The 21,444-nt window shown below is 43.3% G+C and overlaps 1 protein-coding gene across 1 annotated transcript in view; it reads left to right on the top strand.

The window, feature by feature from the left end:
• LOC124594658 overlaps nucleotides 1–21,444 on the top strand; it is a 166,041-nt gene that overhangs the window by 84,644 nt on the left and 59,953 nt on the right. The window contains exon 6 of the mRNA XM_047133030.1: nucleotides 5,546–5,720. Coding sequence (XP_046988986.1) covers nucleotides 5,546–5,720 — 175 coding nt within the window. The remainder of the gene's footprint in view (nucleotides 1–5,545; nucleotides 5,721–21,444) is intronic.

Raw genomic sequence — 21,444 nt, 5'->3', positions numbered from 1 at the left:
TGATCCATAGCGACACACATCATTGGTGCCGGCATGAGCGACCACCTGCAGATGGGTGTACCCTGCACCCTTCATGGCATCCGGAAGGACCCTTTTCACATCTGGAATTACTCCCCCCGGTATGCACACGGAGTGCACATTGGTTTTCTTCCCCCGCCTTGCAGCCGTATCCCTAAGGGACCGCATTACGTGCCTGACATTGCTCCCAACTACCAGTAAGCCCACCCTCTGCGACCGCCCGGATCTTGCAGCCTGAGGGGCAACCTCTGGAACAGGACAAGCAGCCATATCCGGCCGAAGATCAGTATCAGCCTGAGACAGAGCCTGAAACCGGTTCGTCAAACAAGCTGGAGAGGCCTTCCGTTCAGCCCTCCGGAATGTCTTTCGCCCCCTGCCACACCTCGAGACGACCTCCCACTCTATCACGGGTGAGGGGTCAGCCTCAGTGTGGGCAGTATCCCGGGCAGCCACAGCCGTAGTCCGATCGGGGGATGCGTGGGACGAAATGGCCGTCCCCGACAAACCCCCATCCGGACCCCCACAGTGATGCCCATTGGCAACAGCCTCAAGCTGTGTGACCGAAGCCAACACTGCGTAAAGCTGGGAGCGAAGGGACGCCAACATCAGCCATTGAAATTGACGTCGCAGTCCCAGATCAATAGCACGAAGTTCGATTCCATATGTAGGAATTTCGGTACCATTTGCAACATACAATTTATATGGTGACTCACCATTAACATTTCTTGAGCGGGAATTACAGAAACATCCACCCCATTGTCGACTAAAAATTGCAATCCCGTTTTTTTGTCGGTTACAAATAAGCGGGTTTTGCGGCAATGGACTTGGGCAGCAGAACTTGCCGCTAATTCAGCTGCTGGGTCGCGTTTCCCTTTTCAGTCCAGCTACATGGAGATGTGCATTTTTCAGGCTTGGAGTTCTGCCCAAAGCGAAAGTGGTAATAACAGTACTTGCCCTTGGGGTTGTATTTATTTCGAGACTTATTACGATTTCTTTCACATTGACAGTCACAGCTTCTGTTACGAGACCTGCCTCGATAACCAGTTGACAGCGCGGCCATTTGTTGCTCTAGCTCCGAAATTCTTGTCATCAAGTCACTCATTGTTATCGAAACATCCTATTGGCTACAAGCACCAGTTTTTGTGACGAACAATTCGTTACGGGGATTTATTTCCGTTACTCTATCAGCCATTATAGCCACCTTTTCGAGTCCCTCGTCACTGACAATTAAAATGCTCCTTATAGAACCCGGAAGTTTTTCTAGCCAAAGTGTCTTTAGGAATTTTTCTGACACATCTGCACCTGCCAAGGCTTGCATTTTGCGTAATAACTGACGAGGTTTTTGGTCTCCCAAATCAATTCCAGTAACTAATCTCATAATACCCTTATCTTCACTTTCTTTGAAAGTATTCAGTAGACGTTCCTTAGCCAACGAATATTTATTCGCATCTGTGCCGCAAATAATGTCCCAAATACTCTCGATGTATCTTGGTTCTAATTGTGACGCTAGGTGGTTAAATTTACGAGGGGCGTTCAGAAAGTAAGCTCCGATCGGTCGCGAAATGGAAACGACTATGAAAATCCGATAATGCTTTGCACAGATGTGTTGGGTAGTGTCTCTAGTATAACCCCAGTTACCATCACGTCGCTCTTCTCATTTCTGAGCTCGCAGTGAGTGCGTAAAGATGTCTAGAAAATAGTGTCTGCCGCCAAGTACGAGGGCCTGGTGAGAAATTTCGCCTGAAGCTATGCAGCTAACATTACATAACTGTCGTGCTGTTTCTTCTTCAAGACAATTCTCAGCCGCATTCTGCAGGGGCAATGAAGATGCTCCTGCATCGTTTTCAAATGGAAATGTGAGATTACCCACAATACAGTCCGCAATTGTCTCCCCCTGAGTTTCATCTCTGGTCACATGAACCGCTGTCTTTGAAGACAACATTTTGACACAGACAACGAGGTGTAGGCCAGCGTGGAGAATTGGCGGAAAGCACTGGCGGCTGCCTTCTATGATGAGGCTATTGAAAAGTTGGTACAACGCTATGACAAAAGTCTAAGTCAGAACGGCGACTACGTAGAGAAGTATCTGAAAGGTGTAGCTAATTGTTACAAGTAAAACATTTCTGATGTTCACTGTGGTTTCAATTTGGCAATCAATCGGAGCTTACTTTCTGAACAGGCCTCGTAGTTTCTTCTGTGACAATTTTGCAAATGCTGAACTGTGCTTCTACTTGATAGAACCAAATTTCGGGTTTTTCACTCCAAAAAGGCGGAATTTTAATGCTAACTTTGCTTGCTGCCAGGCGATCTTCGGAAACGCTGCCATTTGTCGTCATATCTTCTTATTATCACGTCGGGGTCACCAAATGTTACTGCTGTAACGTAATACTTGCGGCAATTCCCAAAAGATGTTGATTGACGATATTTAGTCTAATTTTAAATCACCAAGAACACACGCCACATGGATTGCTTGAGACTTCTTTATTGACTTTTCTTAGCGGCTATCCAAGAATCATCACATATTTGCTACGAAAGAATAAACAAAAAAACAAAATTTTAAAGATATTACATCATGTTATCAGTAATTAACTATAACTGTTAACGGTCTTGGCAACTTCTTAAAATATAAAAATTCCATTTAGGTTTCATCACTGTTGCCTTTACAGACTCATGCTGAGTTTTCTTCCAAGGATAGTAGTCACATATTATCATTGTGTTTCTACTCATGAGTTTGTATATTATTCCTCTATCAAATAAGATATATATAAATCCACCAGAATAAAGTTCTTAAATTGTGATTTTAATACTAAATCAACTTGAAGCACAAGATGTTTCATCTGAAAATTTTCTATCATATTATTAACGTCAGCACCCATAAATATAAAAAAATTAATTACCTTCCCCATAAGCCAGCAATACTTTGTAACACATTAATGCTCTCACTTCCCCTCGATAGCAGCCGTAAAGCGTTGTTTTAGTTACTAGAGAAGGAAAATAATAACAAAGTTTAACTTTTATCGAAATCTCAAAAACGCGTAACTTAAAACAATAAGGTTCGAAGTATCAATTTTGTTCATGAATTATTTGACTTAGGGTTGGTAATTTGAGTTCATTTGATTACGTTGTGTAGTCTACAAGCAACGTAAATTAAGAACCTTTTCTTGATTGACTTTTTTTCCATTTTTGTAGATAGAAACTGCAGTTTCTTGGTCCAAATCATAGGATCGTATTTACATTTTCTGTTCACACAACAATACCTCTTCACTATAATATGACACACTTTCATAATCTGATAACATCCTGGTACAACTGCATTTAATAAAAGCTATTTAAATGAACGTAAATTGTCAAAGTTATGACTTCTGAAATATATCTGTATTTTATCAATTTCCTTTACAAATTTTGCTGGCGAATAATGCAGTGAAACACCGTTATACTTTGCAAACAATCTGCAGCTGTATTGTTCTTTCATGAATTATGTCAAAAAATTTATTCCGTGCGTTAACAATTACAGAGGTACCAACAGTTCATAAGCCAGATGGTATTCATTGATGTCTGAATCTTTTTGAAAACTGCATTAACAATTTCAAATACATGTTCAGCATTATTTGCTTCTTTTAGCGGCCGAGTCAACAGTAAATTTCCAATTAAGCTGATACGTACCTCAGAAGTAGTAAATATTAGTAGCTGTACCGTAAAAGAGGAATCGGTGTTGTCATGTGAAACAAATAAAAATGCTTTGAGCGTAGAAATATTTCATTTCAAATTTGTTTAAAACATCATCAGCCATTATTTCTGCTCTACAGACAAGTAATAACTCAACAAACGAATGTTCTTGGAATCATTTTGCTTTTCAAAACATGTGACACATACAAAAAAATTCTTGGTAGTGTGTCCCAGACCCTATTAGTTGAAATGCTTGGCGACTATTTCACTTATAACTAGGCTGACTTTGTGTAATGTTGCATTACTTTCATGTTAAATTTTTGCACAGTCGTATAAATAGAGTAATTGTGTAATAGAGGACACAGGTGTCTATGGGATAGGAAAGAAGAATGGAGTGTTCAATAGATAGAATTAATGCATACAACTGAGAGTCGTTGTTGTTGATACGGTTACCTTTGTATAAGCTGACAAACGAGACTCTGTAGACAGATCGCACAAAAAAAAAAAAAACAGCGAAGTTTCACGTTGTTAAGTGTTACTTGCGACTTCAGTAATTTTTCAGTCTGATAATATGAAAAAGTCGTTAAGTTCAGCTCGTAACTAATACAAGAGTCTCATCTACATACATTTGTTTATCCCATTTCTACACCATGGCACCATTTTTGTTGAGTGCACGTGTGTGTGAGAGAGATATGGGATAGGAAACAGTTTTGTGTTAATGTAACCTGTAGTTCATGTTTCGCTATCAGTTCATACTGGGGTACAGGAATCAATGCAAACTAATGGATGTTCTAAAAATTGTGGCTGTTTCTTAAAATCTGAGTAATATTAGACATTTATAGATAATGTAAATGAGATACAAATTGGCGACTCATAGGATGTTGTCATAGGTCATAGAGAATTATTTACGTTTACATATATAATTTATTATTAATTTACGTCAATATTCTAAGTGAAATATAAGACTAACAAGAGGAGGTGTGAGTTGTAATTTAATTTTTGTTTTTCACTTGCTGGAACGAGAAACTGTTTCAGTACCTCAGTGCCGTCTCTTACACTTACAACGATCCCACAGAATAAACGTGATCGCTATCAAGAATATTCATGGAACAATGCATAGTTTTGGGGCGACTGCCTTTCAAATTAATTTATTTGAATATTTATGCCGAGTGCAGCATTATTCTGTTTCCTACTGTGACCCTTACCTTCTGCTATTCCAAATTGTCCACAAAACATGACAGTATCTGGTAAGGCAATATGGAAACTTCTCAGTTCTCCTCAGCATATGAAAGTCTGACGACTTTCACTCATTAATTGTGCCACCATTATAAGGGAGTAGTGTGTGACCTCTGTGTGTAGGGCTGAAAGAGCCAGTCCGAAATGTTATTTACTTAATTAGTCAGTTATTGTCCGGTTTCTATAAAAGTTATGTCTATATTATTACGAACTCAAATACTACATATGTAATACCTGCTACAAACACAATGTTTGAGACACTCGTAACACAGTGTGTGACTTCTTTAGTTGAGCACTACATGAACTCGATATACAGTGTTCGGCAACATATATTATGTTCAACGTATTTCATCGCTGACTGTACTCGAAGCAGACCTTGCGCGTAAAAGAGATAAAAGTGATACTTACTGAACAGTAGCTGAATAAGTTTTCGGAATGGATGCTCCAATGTGCGTTTACCAAGGGTATTTCTAAATCAGTGTAGTGAATACCAGCGTTATTGCTTCAGGTGGCATACAGTCGATTCCTTAATCCCTTCTGCGTAAATACGCTGTTTTTTACGGAGCTCATTTGTAAAGTGACGAGCTTTCTGCTGTGAGGTAACCACTCCTTCTGACGACTGCAGGTGGATAGTGGGCGAGACGGCGGGCACGGCGGCCATGATGGTGCTGTGCGCCATAGTGAGCACTGTGTGCGGCCACAGCGAGGACGCGTCCCCAGCAGACGAGCAGAAGCAGGTGGACCGCGAGACGGCCCGTGTGCGCGACGCCGTGCTGGACTTGATCGAGGCCAGGATACCGGTAAGCAGCCCTCCGCACCAGGTCAGCAGCTGCGGTTGCGGTCTGGTAGCCGAGGCCCAAGGATCCCCTACAGCAGCCAATCTCTCTGTGGCTGGCGAGGGAGGGAGGGAGTGAGGAGAAGGTGCATTGGTGTCTATGTAGTTCTCAGCAAACTCATAAATCCTCAAATGTTTTAATTATGCAAAAGAGCGTCATGAAAAAGTATTAGTGGAGCGACCTTAACCTAACTGGGATTCGAATCGAAGTCTTCTCTATTATTTGCTTATGAATGTTATTCCGCAGATCACCAATGTCATGAGCTTCAGATAAATTCATCCAGATGGACATTTTAAATCGGAACCTGCGATTCTAGCTGTATGGCTTATGCAGGATGGAGAAAAACAACTCGATAATAACGTCAGAGCAGCGTAAAGGATGTCAAAACGAGAAACATTTACCAGATAACCATTGTGCGGAAATGCGCTGCAATGAACTACAACCACATAACGACTACCCATCAGCGACGGGTGTGCGGAGGTCTGAAGGGTAAGCAAACGTGTTTTAATACTGCGACAGTCGTTCCCAGTGTTTAGTTGCCTTGCTAGTGGTTGCAAAAATGTTCAAAATGTGTGTGAAATCTTATGAGACTTAACTACTAAGTTCATCAGTCCCTAAGCTTACACACTACTTAACCTAAATTATCCTAAGGATAATGCAAAAATGTTCAAAATGTGTGTGAAATCTTATGAGACTTAACTACTAAGTTCATCAGTCCCTAAGCTTACACACTACTTAACCTAAATTATCCTAAGGACACACACCCATGCCCGAAGGAGGACTCAAATCTCCGCCGGGACCAGCGGCACAGTCCATGACTGCACCGCCTGAGACCGCTCGGCTAATCCCGCGCGGCACTCGTGGCTGCTAAGTGGCTGTTGGGTACTATGGCAGAGAGCAAAATAATAAGATGCACACCCATTGCTTGATAAATTTCTTTTATTTAACTTGAATTCCAGTAGCAAAATCCAGATCAATAAACAGCGCAAGTCATTGAGCTAGGCCTAGTCCGTCTATCCACAGTAGTAACAGAGACTTGAGTGTCGAGGCACAACGATTAGACCAGACAGACAGATCTGAACTGACTGAACTGAACGGTGTTACGTGTGGCGTCGTTTAAAAGTCGGCTCCGTGGCGACGCTGGCCGCGCGGACTTGAGGAGTGGTAGATACCATTACGACTTTTTTAAACCTTGACGTTCATCCCCTTCGTGGCTTTTTTGTAGCATATTCCAAACTATTCCACAGATTTCGTTAAATTTTAGGATCTTTTAATCAATTTCATGTCAGAATTTGGAGTTCGGAGAAATGTGCAAACACAGTCGTACCTTAGAAGATAGATGTACCTTAGAAGACAGGCTGAAGAAAGGCAAACCTACGTTTATAGTAGTTGAAGAATTAAAGAAAGCTTTTGAGACTATGTTGACTGGGTTATACTCTCTGAAATTCTGAAGGTAGCAGGGGTAGCGTACAGGGAGCGGAAGGCAATTTACAACTTGACAGGTAACAATATATAAGGATATTGAACAAGTAACTCGGGACGTAAAGGGAGGTGAAGTTCTAATCGTCATGGGTGATTGGAACACGGTTGCAGGGAAAGAAAAGAAGAAAGGGCTACGTGAGAATATGGGCTTGGTAGTAGGAAAGAGAGAGGAGAAAGACTAACTGAATTCTGCAATAATGTTCAGTTGGTAATAGTGAATACTCTGTTCAAGAATCACAAGAGGAGGAGGTGCACGCGCAGAAGGCCGGAAGATACTAGAAGATTTCAGCTGGATTACATCACGGTCAGATAGAGATTCCGAAATTATATATAATATTGTAGGCATACCTAGGAGCAGATATAGAATTAGATCACAATTAGGTACTGAAGAGTGGGCTGAAGTTTAAGAGAGTAGTCAGGAAGAATCAAAGCGCAAAGAAGAAGGATACGGAAGTACTAAGGAACGAAGAGATCCGTTTGAAGATTTCTGAGACTATACATACATACATACATTAATAGGCATTTCAGTTGAGGATGAATGGAAATCTATGGGAAACTATGGGAAACAGAAGAAATACTTCAGTTCACCAATGAAAGAAGTAAGAACAAAAACGTTCTGGGAAATTCAGGAATATAGAAATACAAGTCATTTAGGAATTAAATAAGCAGGAAGTGCACGGAAGCTAAGGCGAAATAGCTGCATGAAAAATGTGAAGAAATCGGAAAAGAAATGGTTGTCGGAAAAACTGACTCACCATATAGAAAAATCAAAACAATCTTCGGTGAAATTAAAGCAAGGGCGGTAATATTAAGTGTGCAGTGGGAGTTCTACTGTTAAATGCAGAGGAGACAGCAGATAGGTGGTGGAAAGAGTACATTAAAGGCCTCTGTGTGTGTGTGTGTGTGTGTGTGTGTGTGTGTGTGTGTGTGTTTGGGGAGGGAGGGGGAAGGGGGAATTGTCTGATGACGTGATCGAAGAAGAAACAGGAGTTGACAGGGAAGAGATAGGAGATCCGGTGTTAGAACTATAATTTAAAAGAGATTGGAACGACTTACAATCAAATAAGCCAGAAGGGACAGATAACATGCCGTCGCAATTTCTAAAGTCACTAGGAGAAGTGACAATAAAATGACTATTCACGTTGGTGCGTAGTATGTATGAGACTGGTGATGTACCGTCAGACGTTCCGAAAAATATCATCTACGCAATTCCGAAGATAGCAACAGCAGACATGTGCGAGAATGATCAAAGAATCAGCTTAACAGCTCATGTATCTAAGTTGCTGACAAGAATAATAAGAAGAATGGAAGAGAAAACGGCGAATCTGTACGATGGCGATCACTTTGACTTTAGGAAAGGTAAAGGCACGAGAGAGACAGTTCTGACGTTGCGAATGATAATAGAAGCAAGATTACAGAAGAACGAAGACACGTTCATAGGATTTCTCGACGTGGAGAAGGTGTTCGACAAAGTAAAATGATGCAACATGTTCGAAATTCTAAGAAAAGTAGGGGTAAGCTACAGGGAAAGACGGGTTATAGACAACCAGGGCGAAAAATCACCTATCGGAGCACAAAAAATGCACCTATGTTCATATACAGGGTGAGTCACCTAACATTACCGCTGGATATATTTCGTAAACCACATCAAATACTGACGAATCGATTCCACAGACCGAACGTGAGGAGAGGGGCTAGTGTAATTGGTTAATACCAACCATAAAAAATGCACGGAAGTATGTTTTTTAACACAAACCTACGTTTTTTTAGATGGAACCCCGTTAGTTTTGTTAGCACATCTGAACATATAAACAAATACGTAATCAGTGCCGTTTGTTGCATTGTAAAATGTTAATTACATCCGGAGATATTGTAACCTAAAGTTGACGCTTGAGTACCACTCCTCCGCTGTTCGATAGTGTGTATCGGAGAGCACCGAATTACGTGGGGATCCAAAGGGAACGGTGATGGACTTTAGGTACAGAAGAGACTGGAACAGCACATTACGTCCACATGCTAACACCTTTTTATTGGTCTTTTTCACTGACGTACATGTACATTACCATGAGGGGTGAGGTACACGTACACACGTGGTTTCCGTTTTCAATTACGGAGTGGAATAGAGTGTGGCCCGACATGTCAGGCCAATAGATGTTCAATTTGGTGGCCATCATTTGCTGCACCCAATTGCAATCTCTGGCGTAATGAATGTCGTACACGCCGCAGTACATCTGGTGTAATGTCGCCGCAGGCTGCCACAATACGTTGTTGCATATCCTCTGGGGTTGTAGGCACATCACGGTACATATTCTCCTTTAACGTACCCCACAGAAAGACGTCCAGAGGTGTAAGATCAGGTTTCTCTGCCTCGTGATGACTGGGTGTTGTGTGCTGTCCTTAGGTTAGTTAGGTTTAAGTAGTTCTAAGTTCTAGGGGACTGATGACCATAGCTGTTAAGTCACATAGTGCTCAGAGCCATGTTTGTAAGATCAGGAGAACGGGCTGGCCAATTTATGCGTCCTCCACGTCCTATAAAACGCCCGTCGAACATCCTGTTAAGGGTCAACCTAGTGTTAATTGCGGAATGTGCAGGTGCACCATCATGCTGATACCACATACGTCGACGCGTTTCCAGTGGGACATTTTCGAGCAACGTTGGCAGATCATTCTGTAGAAACGCGATGTATGTTGCAGCTGTTTGGGCCCCTGCAATGAAGTGAGGACCAGTGAGGTGGTCGCCAATGATTCCGCACCATACATTTACGGTCCACGGTCGCTGTCGCTCCACCTGTCTGAGCCAGCGATGATTGTCCACGGACCAGTAATGCATGTTTCGTAGATTCACTGCCCCGTGGTTTGTGAAACCCGCTTCATCGGTAAACAAGTAGAACTGCAACGCATTCTCTGTTAATGCCCATTGACAGAATTGCACTCGATGATTAAAGTCATCAACATGTAATTGCTGATGCAGCGACACATGAAACGGGTGAAAGCGGTGACGATGCGGTATGCGCATGACACTACTTTGACTCAGTCCACCGGCTCTCGCAATGTCCCGTGTACTCATGTGTGGGTTCATGGCAACAGCAGCTAACACACCAACTGCACCCGCTTCTCCTGTGACGGGCCTGTTACGGACCCGTTTGCGTGCTACGACCATACCTGTTGCATACAGTTGGCGGTAGATGTTTTGCAATGTGCGGCACGTTGGATGCTCTCTGTCCGGGTACCGTTCTGCATACACCCTGCAGGCTTCAGCTGCATTTCGTCGACACTCGCCATAGATGAGTATCATCTCCGCCTTTTCAGAGTTCGAATACACCATGGTCACAGTTCCTACAACACTACACTATCACAGACGTCTGGTAACACGGTGTACTACATTTGGTCTGCGTGTGGAGACGAATGCAGAATAACAATAGCAGCAAGCGCTACATGTGGACACTGCGGCAGCTAGACCAAACCACAACGGTGCACTACAGCCACATTCGTAAACACGGTCGTCATCGTAAACATGTCCCTGCAGATGCTGCTCGCCGACCGTGGCCCGTGTTTGTTACAACACGCAACTGAACGTCGGAGGTTTCAAGCGTCAACTTTAGGTTACAATATCTCCGAATGTAATTAACATTTTACAATGCAACAAACGGCACTGATTACGTATTTGTTTATATGCTCAGATGTGTTAACAAAACTAACGTGGTGTCATTTAAAAAAACGTAGGTTTGTGTTAAAAAACATACTTCCGTGCATTTTTGTGTGGTTTGTATTAAACAATTACACTAGCCCCTCTCCTCACGTTCGGTCTGTGGAATCGGTTCGTCAGTATTTGATGTGGTTTACGAAATATATCCAGCGGTAATGTTAGGTGAGTCACCCTGTATATACACTCCTGGAAATTGAAATAAGAACACCGTGAATTCATTGTCCCAGGAAGGGGAAACTTTATTGACACATTCCTGGGGTCAGATACATCACATGATCGCACTGACAGAACCACAGGCACATAGACACAGGCAACAGAGCATGCACAATGTCGGCACTAGTACAGTGTATATCCACCTTTCGCAGCAATGCAGGCTGCTATTCTCCCATGGAGACGATCGTAGAGATGCTGGATGTAGTCCTGTGGAACGGCTTGCCATGCCATTTCCACCTGGCGCCTCAGTTGGACCAGCGTTCGTGCTGGACGTGCAGACCGCGTGAGACGACGCTTCATCCAGTCCCAAACATGCTCAATGGGGGACAGATCCGGAGATCTTGCTGGCCAGGGTAGTTGACTTACACCTTCTAGAGCACGTTGGGTGGCACGGGATACATGCGGACGTGCATTGTCCTGTTGGAACAGCAAGTTCCCTTGCCGGTCTAGGAATGGTAGAACGATGGGTTCGATGACGGTTTGGATGTACCGTGCACTATTCAGTGTCCCCTCGACGATCATCAGTGGTGTACGGCCAGTGTAGGAGATCGCTCCCCACACCATGATGCCGGCTGTTGGCCCTGTGTGCCTCGGTCGTATGCAGTCCTGATTGTGGCGCTCACCTGCACGGCGCCAAACACGCATACGACCATCATTGGCACCAAGGCAGAAGCGACTCTCATCGCTGAAGACGACACGTCTCCATTCGTCCCTCCATTCACGCCTGTCGCGACACCACTGGAGGCGGGCTGCACGATGTTGGGGCGTGAGCGGAAGACGGCCTAACGGTGTGCGGGACCATAGCCCAGCTTCATGGAGACGGTTGCGAATGGTCCTCGCCGATACCCCAGGAGCAACAGTGTCCCTAATTTGTTGGGAAGTGGCGGTGCGGTCCCCTACGGCACTGCGTAGGATCCTACGGTCTTGGCTTGCATCCGTGCGTCGCTGCGGTCCGGTCCCAGGTCGACGGGCACGTGCACCTTCCGCCGACCACTGGCGACAACATAGATGTACTGTGGAGACCTCACGCCCCACGTGTTGAGCAATCCGGCGGTACGTCCACCCGGCCTCCCGCATGCCCACTATACGTTCTCGCTCAAAGTCCGTCAACTGCACATACGGTTCACGTCCACGCTGTCGCGGCATGCTACCAGTGTTAAAGACTGCGATAGAGCTCCGTATGCCACGGCAAACTGGCTGACACTGACGGCGGCGGTGCACAAATGCTGCGCAGCTAGCGCCATTCGACGGCCAACACCGCGGTTCCTGGTGTGTCCGCTGTGCCGTGCGTGTGATCATTGCTTGTACAGCCCTCTCGCAGTGTCCGGAGCAAGTATGGTGGGTCTGACACACCGGTGTCAATGTGTTCTTTTTTCCATTTCCAGGAGTGTATTTAAAAGACTGAATGAATAGTGGGATGGCAGCTGCCTCATTCTACTTTCCTCTACAGCTTTAAAACATTTCCCGAAAATTTTGCCATGCGAAGATATTATTCTCCCGAAACTCTCCTAGCTGTAACTCACTCACACCCACTAGTCCATCGATGTAAGTCGCTCATAACTATCCACTCTCAGTTGCTCTTTGTCGTTCTCATTTAGCCCACCTCATTGTCATTATCTCTTTGTGTCTCTCTGTCATGGTCTCCTACGTCACAGTTAGTGTCCTTCGTCCTGTCCTACTACTGCGGTCTCCTCTCACTGTCACTGTCTCCCTCTCGCTCTCTCTTACTGCTAACATCTCATTCCTTCCTACTACTGCTGTCTCTTCTCACTGTCACTATCTGTCTCTTCCACGCTTTCATTGTCATATACTCTGTCTGTCATTACCACTGGTTCTCAGCCACTTCACTTTCTCTTTATTTCTCCTCCCTCGCACTATCCCCTTCACTCTTTTGCTAGCGTTGTTCCAACACTGTCAACTATACTCCACTGCCACTTTGTCCCTCTCTTTCCCTCACATTGCCGTTGTCTCCTCCCGCACTTTCTATAACACAGCGACTGTATAGTATCTTCCAGTATTTATTACTTTTCCGTCTCTTTGCTACTCCCTCTGCCTTCTTTCTCAGCATTAAAAACCGTGAATATGTTCGCATGCCAAAATCTTTGGGAATATTTGTAAAGGTGCTGAGAAAGGTCGAATGAGGCAGCTGGTATCTCATCCTTCAATCAGTCTTTTAAATAAATGGGTACATATGAGCATTTTTTGTGTTCCGATAGAGCATTTTTCTGCTAGTTCCCCTCTTTTCACTACTTCAGCAGGGCTTGTAACTCAAATGTTAAGGAATGTATTAGTCAATAAAATTTAGTTATTTTGCTGACGTAAAACTGAAACTATCCAGAATTTTACACCTTAGAACGGATTTTACGCGCAAACAAATTTTGCACCTGCTTCAGTACTACAACATAGGATTTCCAGATAATGGCGACATTTTACAGCTTTTTTCTCCGTACTACGTCACTTTACAAACTATGTTTTCGCCTCACACCGAATTTTATGTGCTTATTTTACATGTACAAACAGGTAATACGGAATCCGCGGTTGGGTTTTGGTTCGCTGGTAACGGCGAAAATAAAGTAGAAAAAAAACGTTTTTGTGGGGTTTTCTGAGGAATCAACCATGGGTTAATGGTGCCTCCATAAGACCCATCAAGCCCACCGTAGACCACATCAAATGCAAAAAGAACCAACCATTTGTTCAATTTGCCTAAGTAGGAGAAAGTATGTAATATTCGTACTTTGACCTTGTATGTGTAGGATAGTGACACTAAGACAATCCTTCTGTTGGTATACAAAAGGACCCTAACCCAAGGGAAATCCAAAACAATTGACCCTGCCTTTTTATCAGCAATAGAACCCAGGTATGAGCACCGCAAAAATTCCGTTTTTATGCGTGACATTTTGGAACATACTAGTTACGCATGATACCGTATGCATACCGATATGTGCAAGAACCAGAGAGAACAATAAAATTGGAAGATCAAGAACCAAGAGCTCGGATTAAACAACGTGTAAGACAGGGATTTAGTCTTTCGACTCTACTATTCAATGTATACGTGGAAGAAGTAATGCCAGAAATAACAGAAAGGTTCAAGACTGATTAAAATTGAAGGTGAAAGGATATCAATACGATGATCCGCTGACGATATTGCTATTCTGAGTGAAAGTGAAGAAGAATTACAAGATCTATTGAATTGAATGAATAGTCTACCGAGTAGATATGATGGGCTGAGAAAATAACGAAGAAAAATGAAAGCATTGAGAAGAAGCAGAAATGAGAATAGCGAAGAACTTAACGTCAGAAATGGCAGAAATGGGGATCACGAAGAAGACGAAGTGAAGGAATTCTGCTACCTAGTCAGCAAAGAAACCCATGATGGACGCAGCAAGGTGAACATAGAAAGGAGACTAGCATTGGCAAAAAGATATTGTTGAAGGAAGAGAAGTCTACTAGTATCAAACATAGGCCTTAATTTGTGAATTAACTTTCTGAAAATGTACGTTTGGAACACAGTAGTAAAACAAGAAAGAGTAGGACGATAGGCCACCTGTTCGGACATCAGAGAATAACTTTCATGGTACTGGAGGGAGCTTTAGGGGGTACAAACTGAGAGGAAGACAGAGTTCAATACATTCAACAAATAATCGAGGATGTAAGCTGGAATTGGTACTGTGAGATGAGAAGGTTGGACCACTAGAGTAATTTGCGGCGTGACGCATCAAACCAGTCAGAAGAAGAAAGAAGCATACCGAAGTTCAGTGATGTTATAAGAGTCAAATGTCATGAAAAGAGAAACAGTTACTGAGGAGGGAGGGAGGCAGGTTTGTAGGCTATCCTGATTGTTATTTAGTCTGTAGATTCAGTAAGCTGTTGAGGAAACCAAGGAGGAATTTTGAAAGATAATAACCGAATTGGGATAAAACGAAATTTATAATACAAATTGACTAAAAGAAGCGAGTGGTTGATATGAGACATTCTGAAGCATCAAGGAATTGTCAGTAGCAATGGAAGTCAGCTTAGCATTGTTTACTCAGGAAGTGAACAGTCGGATCATCAGTTCAGTTCACTTTTCCATTCTCTACTGAACATCGCCACGTCAAGAGATTCTTGTAGTACAGCTGCTGTTTACGAACCCAAAAAGGCAACCAACACGCTGAACCAGCTGACCAACTGTTTTAAAATGCTGAACTTCTATTCCTACTGGAGCGGGCTTCATATCCCGTCCCGGCCATTCAGCGTACTTTTCTGAACTTGACCTATGTAACACCTCCGTTTTTATCCCGACCTGATCTGATTGAATAGCAGCCCAATATTTATTATTAACATGACCGTGAACCTAATGGGGCTGGTAATCGGAATTGACTGCTACGGAAGTTGTTACTTTCCAGTTAGTCCTGTTCAATACTATAATACTGAATATCTGGTAATAAGGAACACCAGCACAGTTTTACTAATTACGAACTTAAATTCTTCTCAAAACACAAAAAGGAGACAGCCACTGCCTTGGTCATACATATCTAATTACGGCTAATCTCAGCATAGGCTTTCTTCATTTTCCATTATCGTCACACGCTAATCCATCACTGCATCCAACACTGCAGTCCAAGGTTAGGCCGGCGCGGTAGACGCGAAACCAAATATTGGCACGAGTAACGTCACTGATCACTTTCATAATGATACTTCATCACTTTCCCGGTATTAATCTATTATTTAGGGGTCTAACCACGGCGATGGTGACACCCTTCTCGGTTAAAGACCCTGTATTTCAACAATGGCCTCCACACACACACACACACACACACACACACATCATTCCTGCCAACCACTCTGGCGCATATCGACACTCGCGCTCTCAACATGTCACAATCGATTGTTCGCCCTATCGACCTGTGCCGAGTGCAAAGTTATAGTAAGGGCCTACGGACCCCTTACACCTATTAAGTCGAATGTCATTATTTATTTACCCATCCTTCCCCAATACGAGCTTGCGTTTCATCATTAATAACCACCGTAACAACTTGTCATTAAATACTTATCTTTGGGAAAACAATAATTTAATTACAGCGCCAGTAACTAAAAAAATAAGTCACTTAACACTGAGCGCTAGTCCATCTATCTAGTCTTCCCCTATCAGAGATCGACTTAAACGCTACGTTCAAATTACTCAACGAATGTGAGCTGGCGTAGTCCTGTCTCGCCTGTTCGGTGAAGGATTAAGGAGCTTCCGCAGTAACTGGTTCGTATATTTTAGAAGGCACTCTCATTTACGTCGTCTAAGGTCTCATTCTCAAACGTTTCGAAGAAATATTTCATCAGATTTAAATATTTTTCGCCGGCGAAAACACTTTTCGATAAATATGTTCAACATGCCTGGCTCTTAATTTTCGTAATTCTCTGCCTGCCAAGAAAAATTGAGCTTCCAGAAGACATGGTCAGATATCAGTGTAACTTCGTACATGTACACTCCGTCGGTGGGTATGTAAATGACTTGCAGTGTTCTGTGACAGATAGAGCGACCAGCAGAGTGCGTTAGTATTATTCGTGTTTTGTGTTTTTACCAGGCCCGGTAGGGTACAGAAGAGACACACCTGACACATGGATCACGCAGTATCGAGATTTATGGGGAATTCGGATGTGACAGTGACCCGATTTTGGATTGTATAGGATCATCGCCAAGGTTCCTGTCGGCCATGTCTGACCGCCACGAGGAAGGAACGCCATATTGTGCACCAAGAACATCGTAACCTTTTCAGATCTGCGCCGGTCCTCCGAAAACAACTAATGGAATTCCTGCAATATTCAGTGTTTTCTCGCACCATGGTCGGAGACTAGCAGTAGCCGGTCTAGGAAATCAGTCACCCCATTGCGGCGGTGCGGCTTGTTTTCGGCCTTCTACCTGCACCGACCTGTGAACTTGTTGCAGCAGATCGCCGGTAGGAAAGCCGAGCAGAAACTTTCCGTACTGCAGCTCGCACCAGGCTGCATACAACATAACTGTTCTACGAATCGGGAAAAGGTCTTAATTTTGAATGAAATGCGGAAATACTGGCAGAACTTCGGTATATCCTGAAGTCGAGAATTACACGTTCGCTGCCAAGCCCGTGCTAATATTAACACAGTCATGCACAAACCTTTTCATGGTAACGTGTATCCCGAAATCCGAAAAGCTACTAAGCACGGATTGTTCTAAAATGAAACTGCTCGCCACACTATCAAGTTTATCGGTGTCTAATGCACTCAAGTTTTTTAGTCACCGATGTGCTCAATATGCCACGCAGAATTACTGTCTTTTCTCACACACAAAATTCCTTAAAAAATCGGTACTTTCTAAAAAAAATACACATCGGAATAAATATGCTTTCACTTTAAAGCACTTTTGAGGCGTGTAGCACAACTAAAACCGGCACGCTATAACTTCCTTCGGAGCTCACACGACACACGACCTTACCATTGAAAGGCTGTGCTCCGACTACTTAGCTGCTGTAAGGATTCTCTATCTCCAAGAGAAAAGACGCGCAAAGAATACTCCGTTCTGATTGGTCAATTTTCTTTAAGACATTATTGTCCCGCTTTCCGTGACTATTTTCCCTAAGTCAATATTGAACACTCTGATATTTTGTTTATACTTTACGCTGTTAACTATTTTCATTTGCTCTCGAATTAGCTTTCCTTTTACCGTAAACTTACTTAACATATTATGATACAAAGTTCCCCGTCGTCTGCATTGACACTATCTTAAAGTTTTCTCACGCCAGTTCGTACAGCGTTTATCAATAGAACAATGATCTACATATTTACTTTAGAACACATTGACGCATCATTCACACTGCTAAAACATATACAAACCGGTACAAACATAAATAAACAAAAAAGCCTTCAAGAAATAAATTCACGAAAAGATACTGTTGGCCTGTTGCTTGAAAGTCTCTGTGCACTACTGTCCTCTAGCAGATGAAAATTAGAACCACGTACTCGATTGAATCCGCTTCAGACCATCCGTCACTGTGCACGCATGAGTCATTCTCCTGATAAACAGGCTCTAGACAAGAGCGATAAAAGGCCTCACCATGCGTGGGCTCCTGTTGTCACCTCAACAGAAATCTCTGCCTTTGGAGTGGTGCCTTGACCGGAAAGCAAGTACTGCTGATGAATTGCGTAGCATTGTGTTCAGCGATAAATCGCGGTTCTGCATTACGTTGGATGACTACCGTCGGCGAATTTGGCGGCCGCCTGGGGAGTAGTCCCATTCTTCCCTTGTTTCGAGAGGCATAGTAGTGCTACTCCCAACTTCAGAGTGTGGGGAAGCATCGCGAGTTAACAGCTGTCGTGATTGAGAGAACTCTGACGTTACAACTATACGTCACGGACATCCTGCCTCCTCATGTGTTACCTCTCATGCGACACTGTCGTGGCACCATTTTTCAACAGGACATAGCTAGTCCACATGATGCCTACATGATGCTGATCCTCATAACTGTCGTCGATAGAACATATGAGGCACCAGCTCGGATGTCATCTGTGTCCCAGAGCCAGTATCCACGATATCAAAAACGAATTACGACAGTTCTAGGCCAGCATGACAAAGGAGATAATACAACGGCTTTAAGACACCTTCCCAAGCTAATTAGTCCATGCATCAACGCCAGAGGTGGGTGCAACGTCTTACTGATAGGTACGGCTCCAGTAACCAAGTTCTTTGTAAATCTGACTCGATTTTGTAATCTCCGAAAGAACATTATATACTTTCTCAACCCGCGGTGTTTCATTTCGTTTCCTCCTTCCCCTTTCGGTGCTTCCCTTCTTTTGTCAGGCCCTATGTATACAGGATGAACCCAAAATCAACCGACAAACTTACACGAGCACCAGGAGGTTGAATGCTAATAAAATATTAAAATTTAACAATGAGATTATTCTATCAGAAATCGTTAACACGTAGTCGAGAGCAGCCGTCACTACAAGTTAATACTGCTTACATACAGGGATAGGCCGGCCGAAGTGGCCGTGCGGTTAAAGGCGCTGCAGTCTGGAACCGCAAGACCGCTACGGTCGCAGGTTCGAATCCTGCCTCGGGCATGGATGTTTGTGATGTCCTTAGGTTAGTTAGGTTTAACTAGTTCTAAGTTCTAGGGGACTAATGACCTCAGCAGTTGAGTCCCATAGTGCTCAGAGCCATTTGAACCATACAGGGATAGCAATCACTGAGTGCACGGATCAACACGTAATGTAATTACCCAAAGGACTTGAACGACAGCTGGATTCTTAACGTGCTGGAGAGCGTTGAATTAATGTGAGAATACTAATATATTAGAGCGAGGGCTAAGCGCATTAGGTAGAGATCAAGGTGACAATGGGGAGCAACAGTGCGATGTGAAAATGGTAACTCCTATACACGAGTTAGCTTACTGCTTTCTGTTCAAGGTAATGAACTCGCATACAGCAATCTGAATGAAGGTGGAAAGTGCCAGGAGCACAGTCTGTTTATATCACACTCGTCTTCCTGCTGTTATTGACGTGAATAGCAACTGGCAAACTGGGGCTGGAGGGGTTGTGCTCTTTATGATCTCTGAGTGCTCGCACTCCGGTCAGCTTCCGGCCTCAAGAAATACGGCCAGTACCAACTGATGGGAGGAATAGTTGCCAACGACTGCCTTCTCATACTTAGAGAACAGACGGTATCTACTTTACACAGAGGTTTCGCATCTGGTGTTAAATCCAGCCGTAGATCTATGGTATCACTGTGTTTGCTCAAGGAAGAAGACGATCTGTTTGAATTTTTATCTAAGTTTAATGGTTGCCACCAGCTCGAGCAAGTAATTAAACCCTCTAAAAATGAAATTCTTATGTCAGGAATCTGCCTATTATGGTCTGTTTTCTCACTGGATTTTTAATTAGCAGTTGATTTGTATTTAAAGAATAGGGAACTTCTTAATAAAATTGATAACCTTATAAGTTCACTAGCTAGTAGGTCATTAAAAATGGTTCAGAATCTGCTATATTATCTTTCGATTATTAGTTACCCGGGATTTCTTTCTTTGTTAGTGGCCACTCACAAAGGCACTTGTATGTGTCCAGACGTGTAACAAGACTGGCTAGGGTAATCGTGTTATAATATAAACATCATTTATTACCATTTTCAGTACCATCATACCTCATCTCCGTACTCAGCCCTAGTACTTTGTGGAAAGTAATATTACATTATGTACTTTTCATACTGTGATCTCTAAGCGAGAAAAACAGAATGATGTTTTGATTAGAGTCTAGACGTTGAGTTTGTGCGGTCTGACGTTAAATATACAGTATAATGTGCACTACCTACTTTTTTGTCGATTCAGACACAGTTTCAGTCATGAGCAATCCGGATATACCCGGGCGTGATCATCAGTGGATTGGTTTATAGTACTGAATTTGCACTTAGGAGGTGTAGGGTTCAAATCTCTGTGCAGTGATTCAGATCCCTGTGCAGTGATTCAGATTTTGGTTTTCTGTTGTCTCACTAAATCGACAAAGGCAATCTCTCAGATGGTTCATTTGGAGGAGACAGCGCCATTTTCCCGCCCCGGCCTCGTCCAGTCCGAGCTCCATCTACAATGATCTCCTAAGTAACAGAATATTGAATCCTAGTCTTTTTCACATTCCTTCTTTTCATTTTTCTTTGTGAGATATAAATTTATTTTTCTGTTCGCAATTTTAACACAAACTATTACAGAAAACATGTGACAAGGTGAAGATAATTCCTCGTTTGTTAACAAAATTGTATTTAATGGAAACTTTGTTTGAGATGCAACTGCATAGTCACCTGATGCATTCCGATGCTTTGCGGTGAATTAACAGCTAATGTCCCACGCTACTGGTTTCTCATTCAGCGGCATCAGTGTCACCCCATCAGAGCCAAACTAGCAGACAGCGGCCTGCACGGGACTGTAATCACAAAATACACACACCAAAAACAGTTTTGCATCACCCCAGTTCCCAGAACTCCTAAAGATGGTCCGCAGCTCGTGGTCGTGCGGTAGCGTTCTCGCTTCGCACGCCCGGGTTCCCGGGTTCGATTCCCGGCGGGATCAGAGATTTTCTCTGCCTCGTGATGACTGGGTGTTGTGTGATGTCCTTAGGTTAGTTAGGTTTAAGTAGTTCTAAGTTCTAGGGGACTGATGACCATAGATGTTAAGTCCCATAGTGCTCAGAGCCATCCTAAAGATACACGTTGACTGTGAATGTTGTATCACAGACACAATCCCTTTCACTGTTCAGAGATGTCACTAAACTCACCCAAAGATGTAAACAACCATG

The sequence above is a fragment of the Schistocerca americana genome, chromosome 1, assembly GCF_021461395.2.
Source record: "Schistocerca americana isolate TAMUIC-IGC-003095 chromosome 1, iqSchAmer2.1, whole genome shotgun sequence".
Lineage (NCBI taxonomy): Eukaryota > Metazoa > Arthropoda > Insecta > Orthoptera > Acrididae > Schistocerca > Schistocerca americana.
Note: the sequence above shows the minus strand (reverse complement) of the source record. Positions and strands in the feature narration are given on the sequence as shown.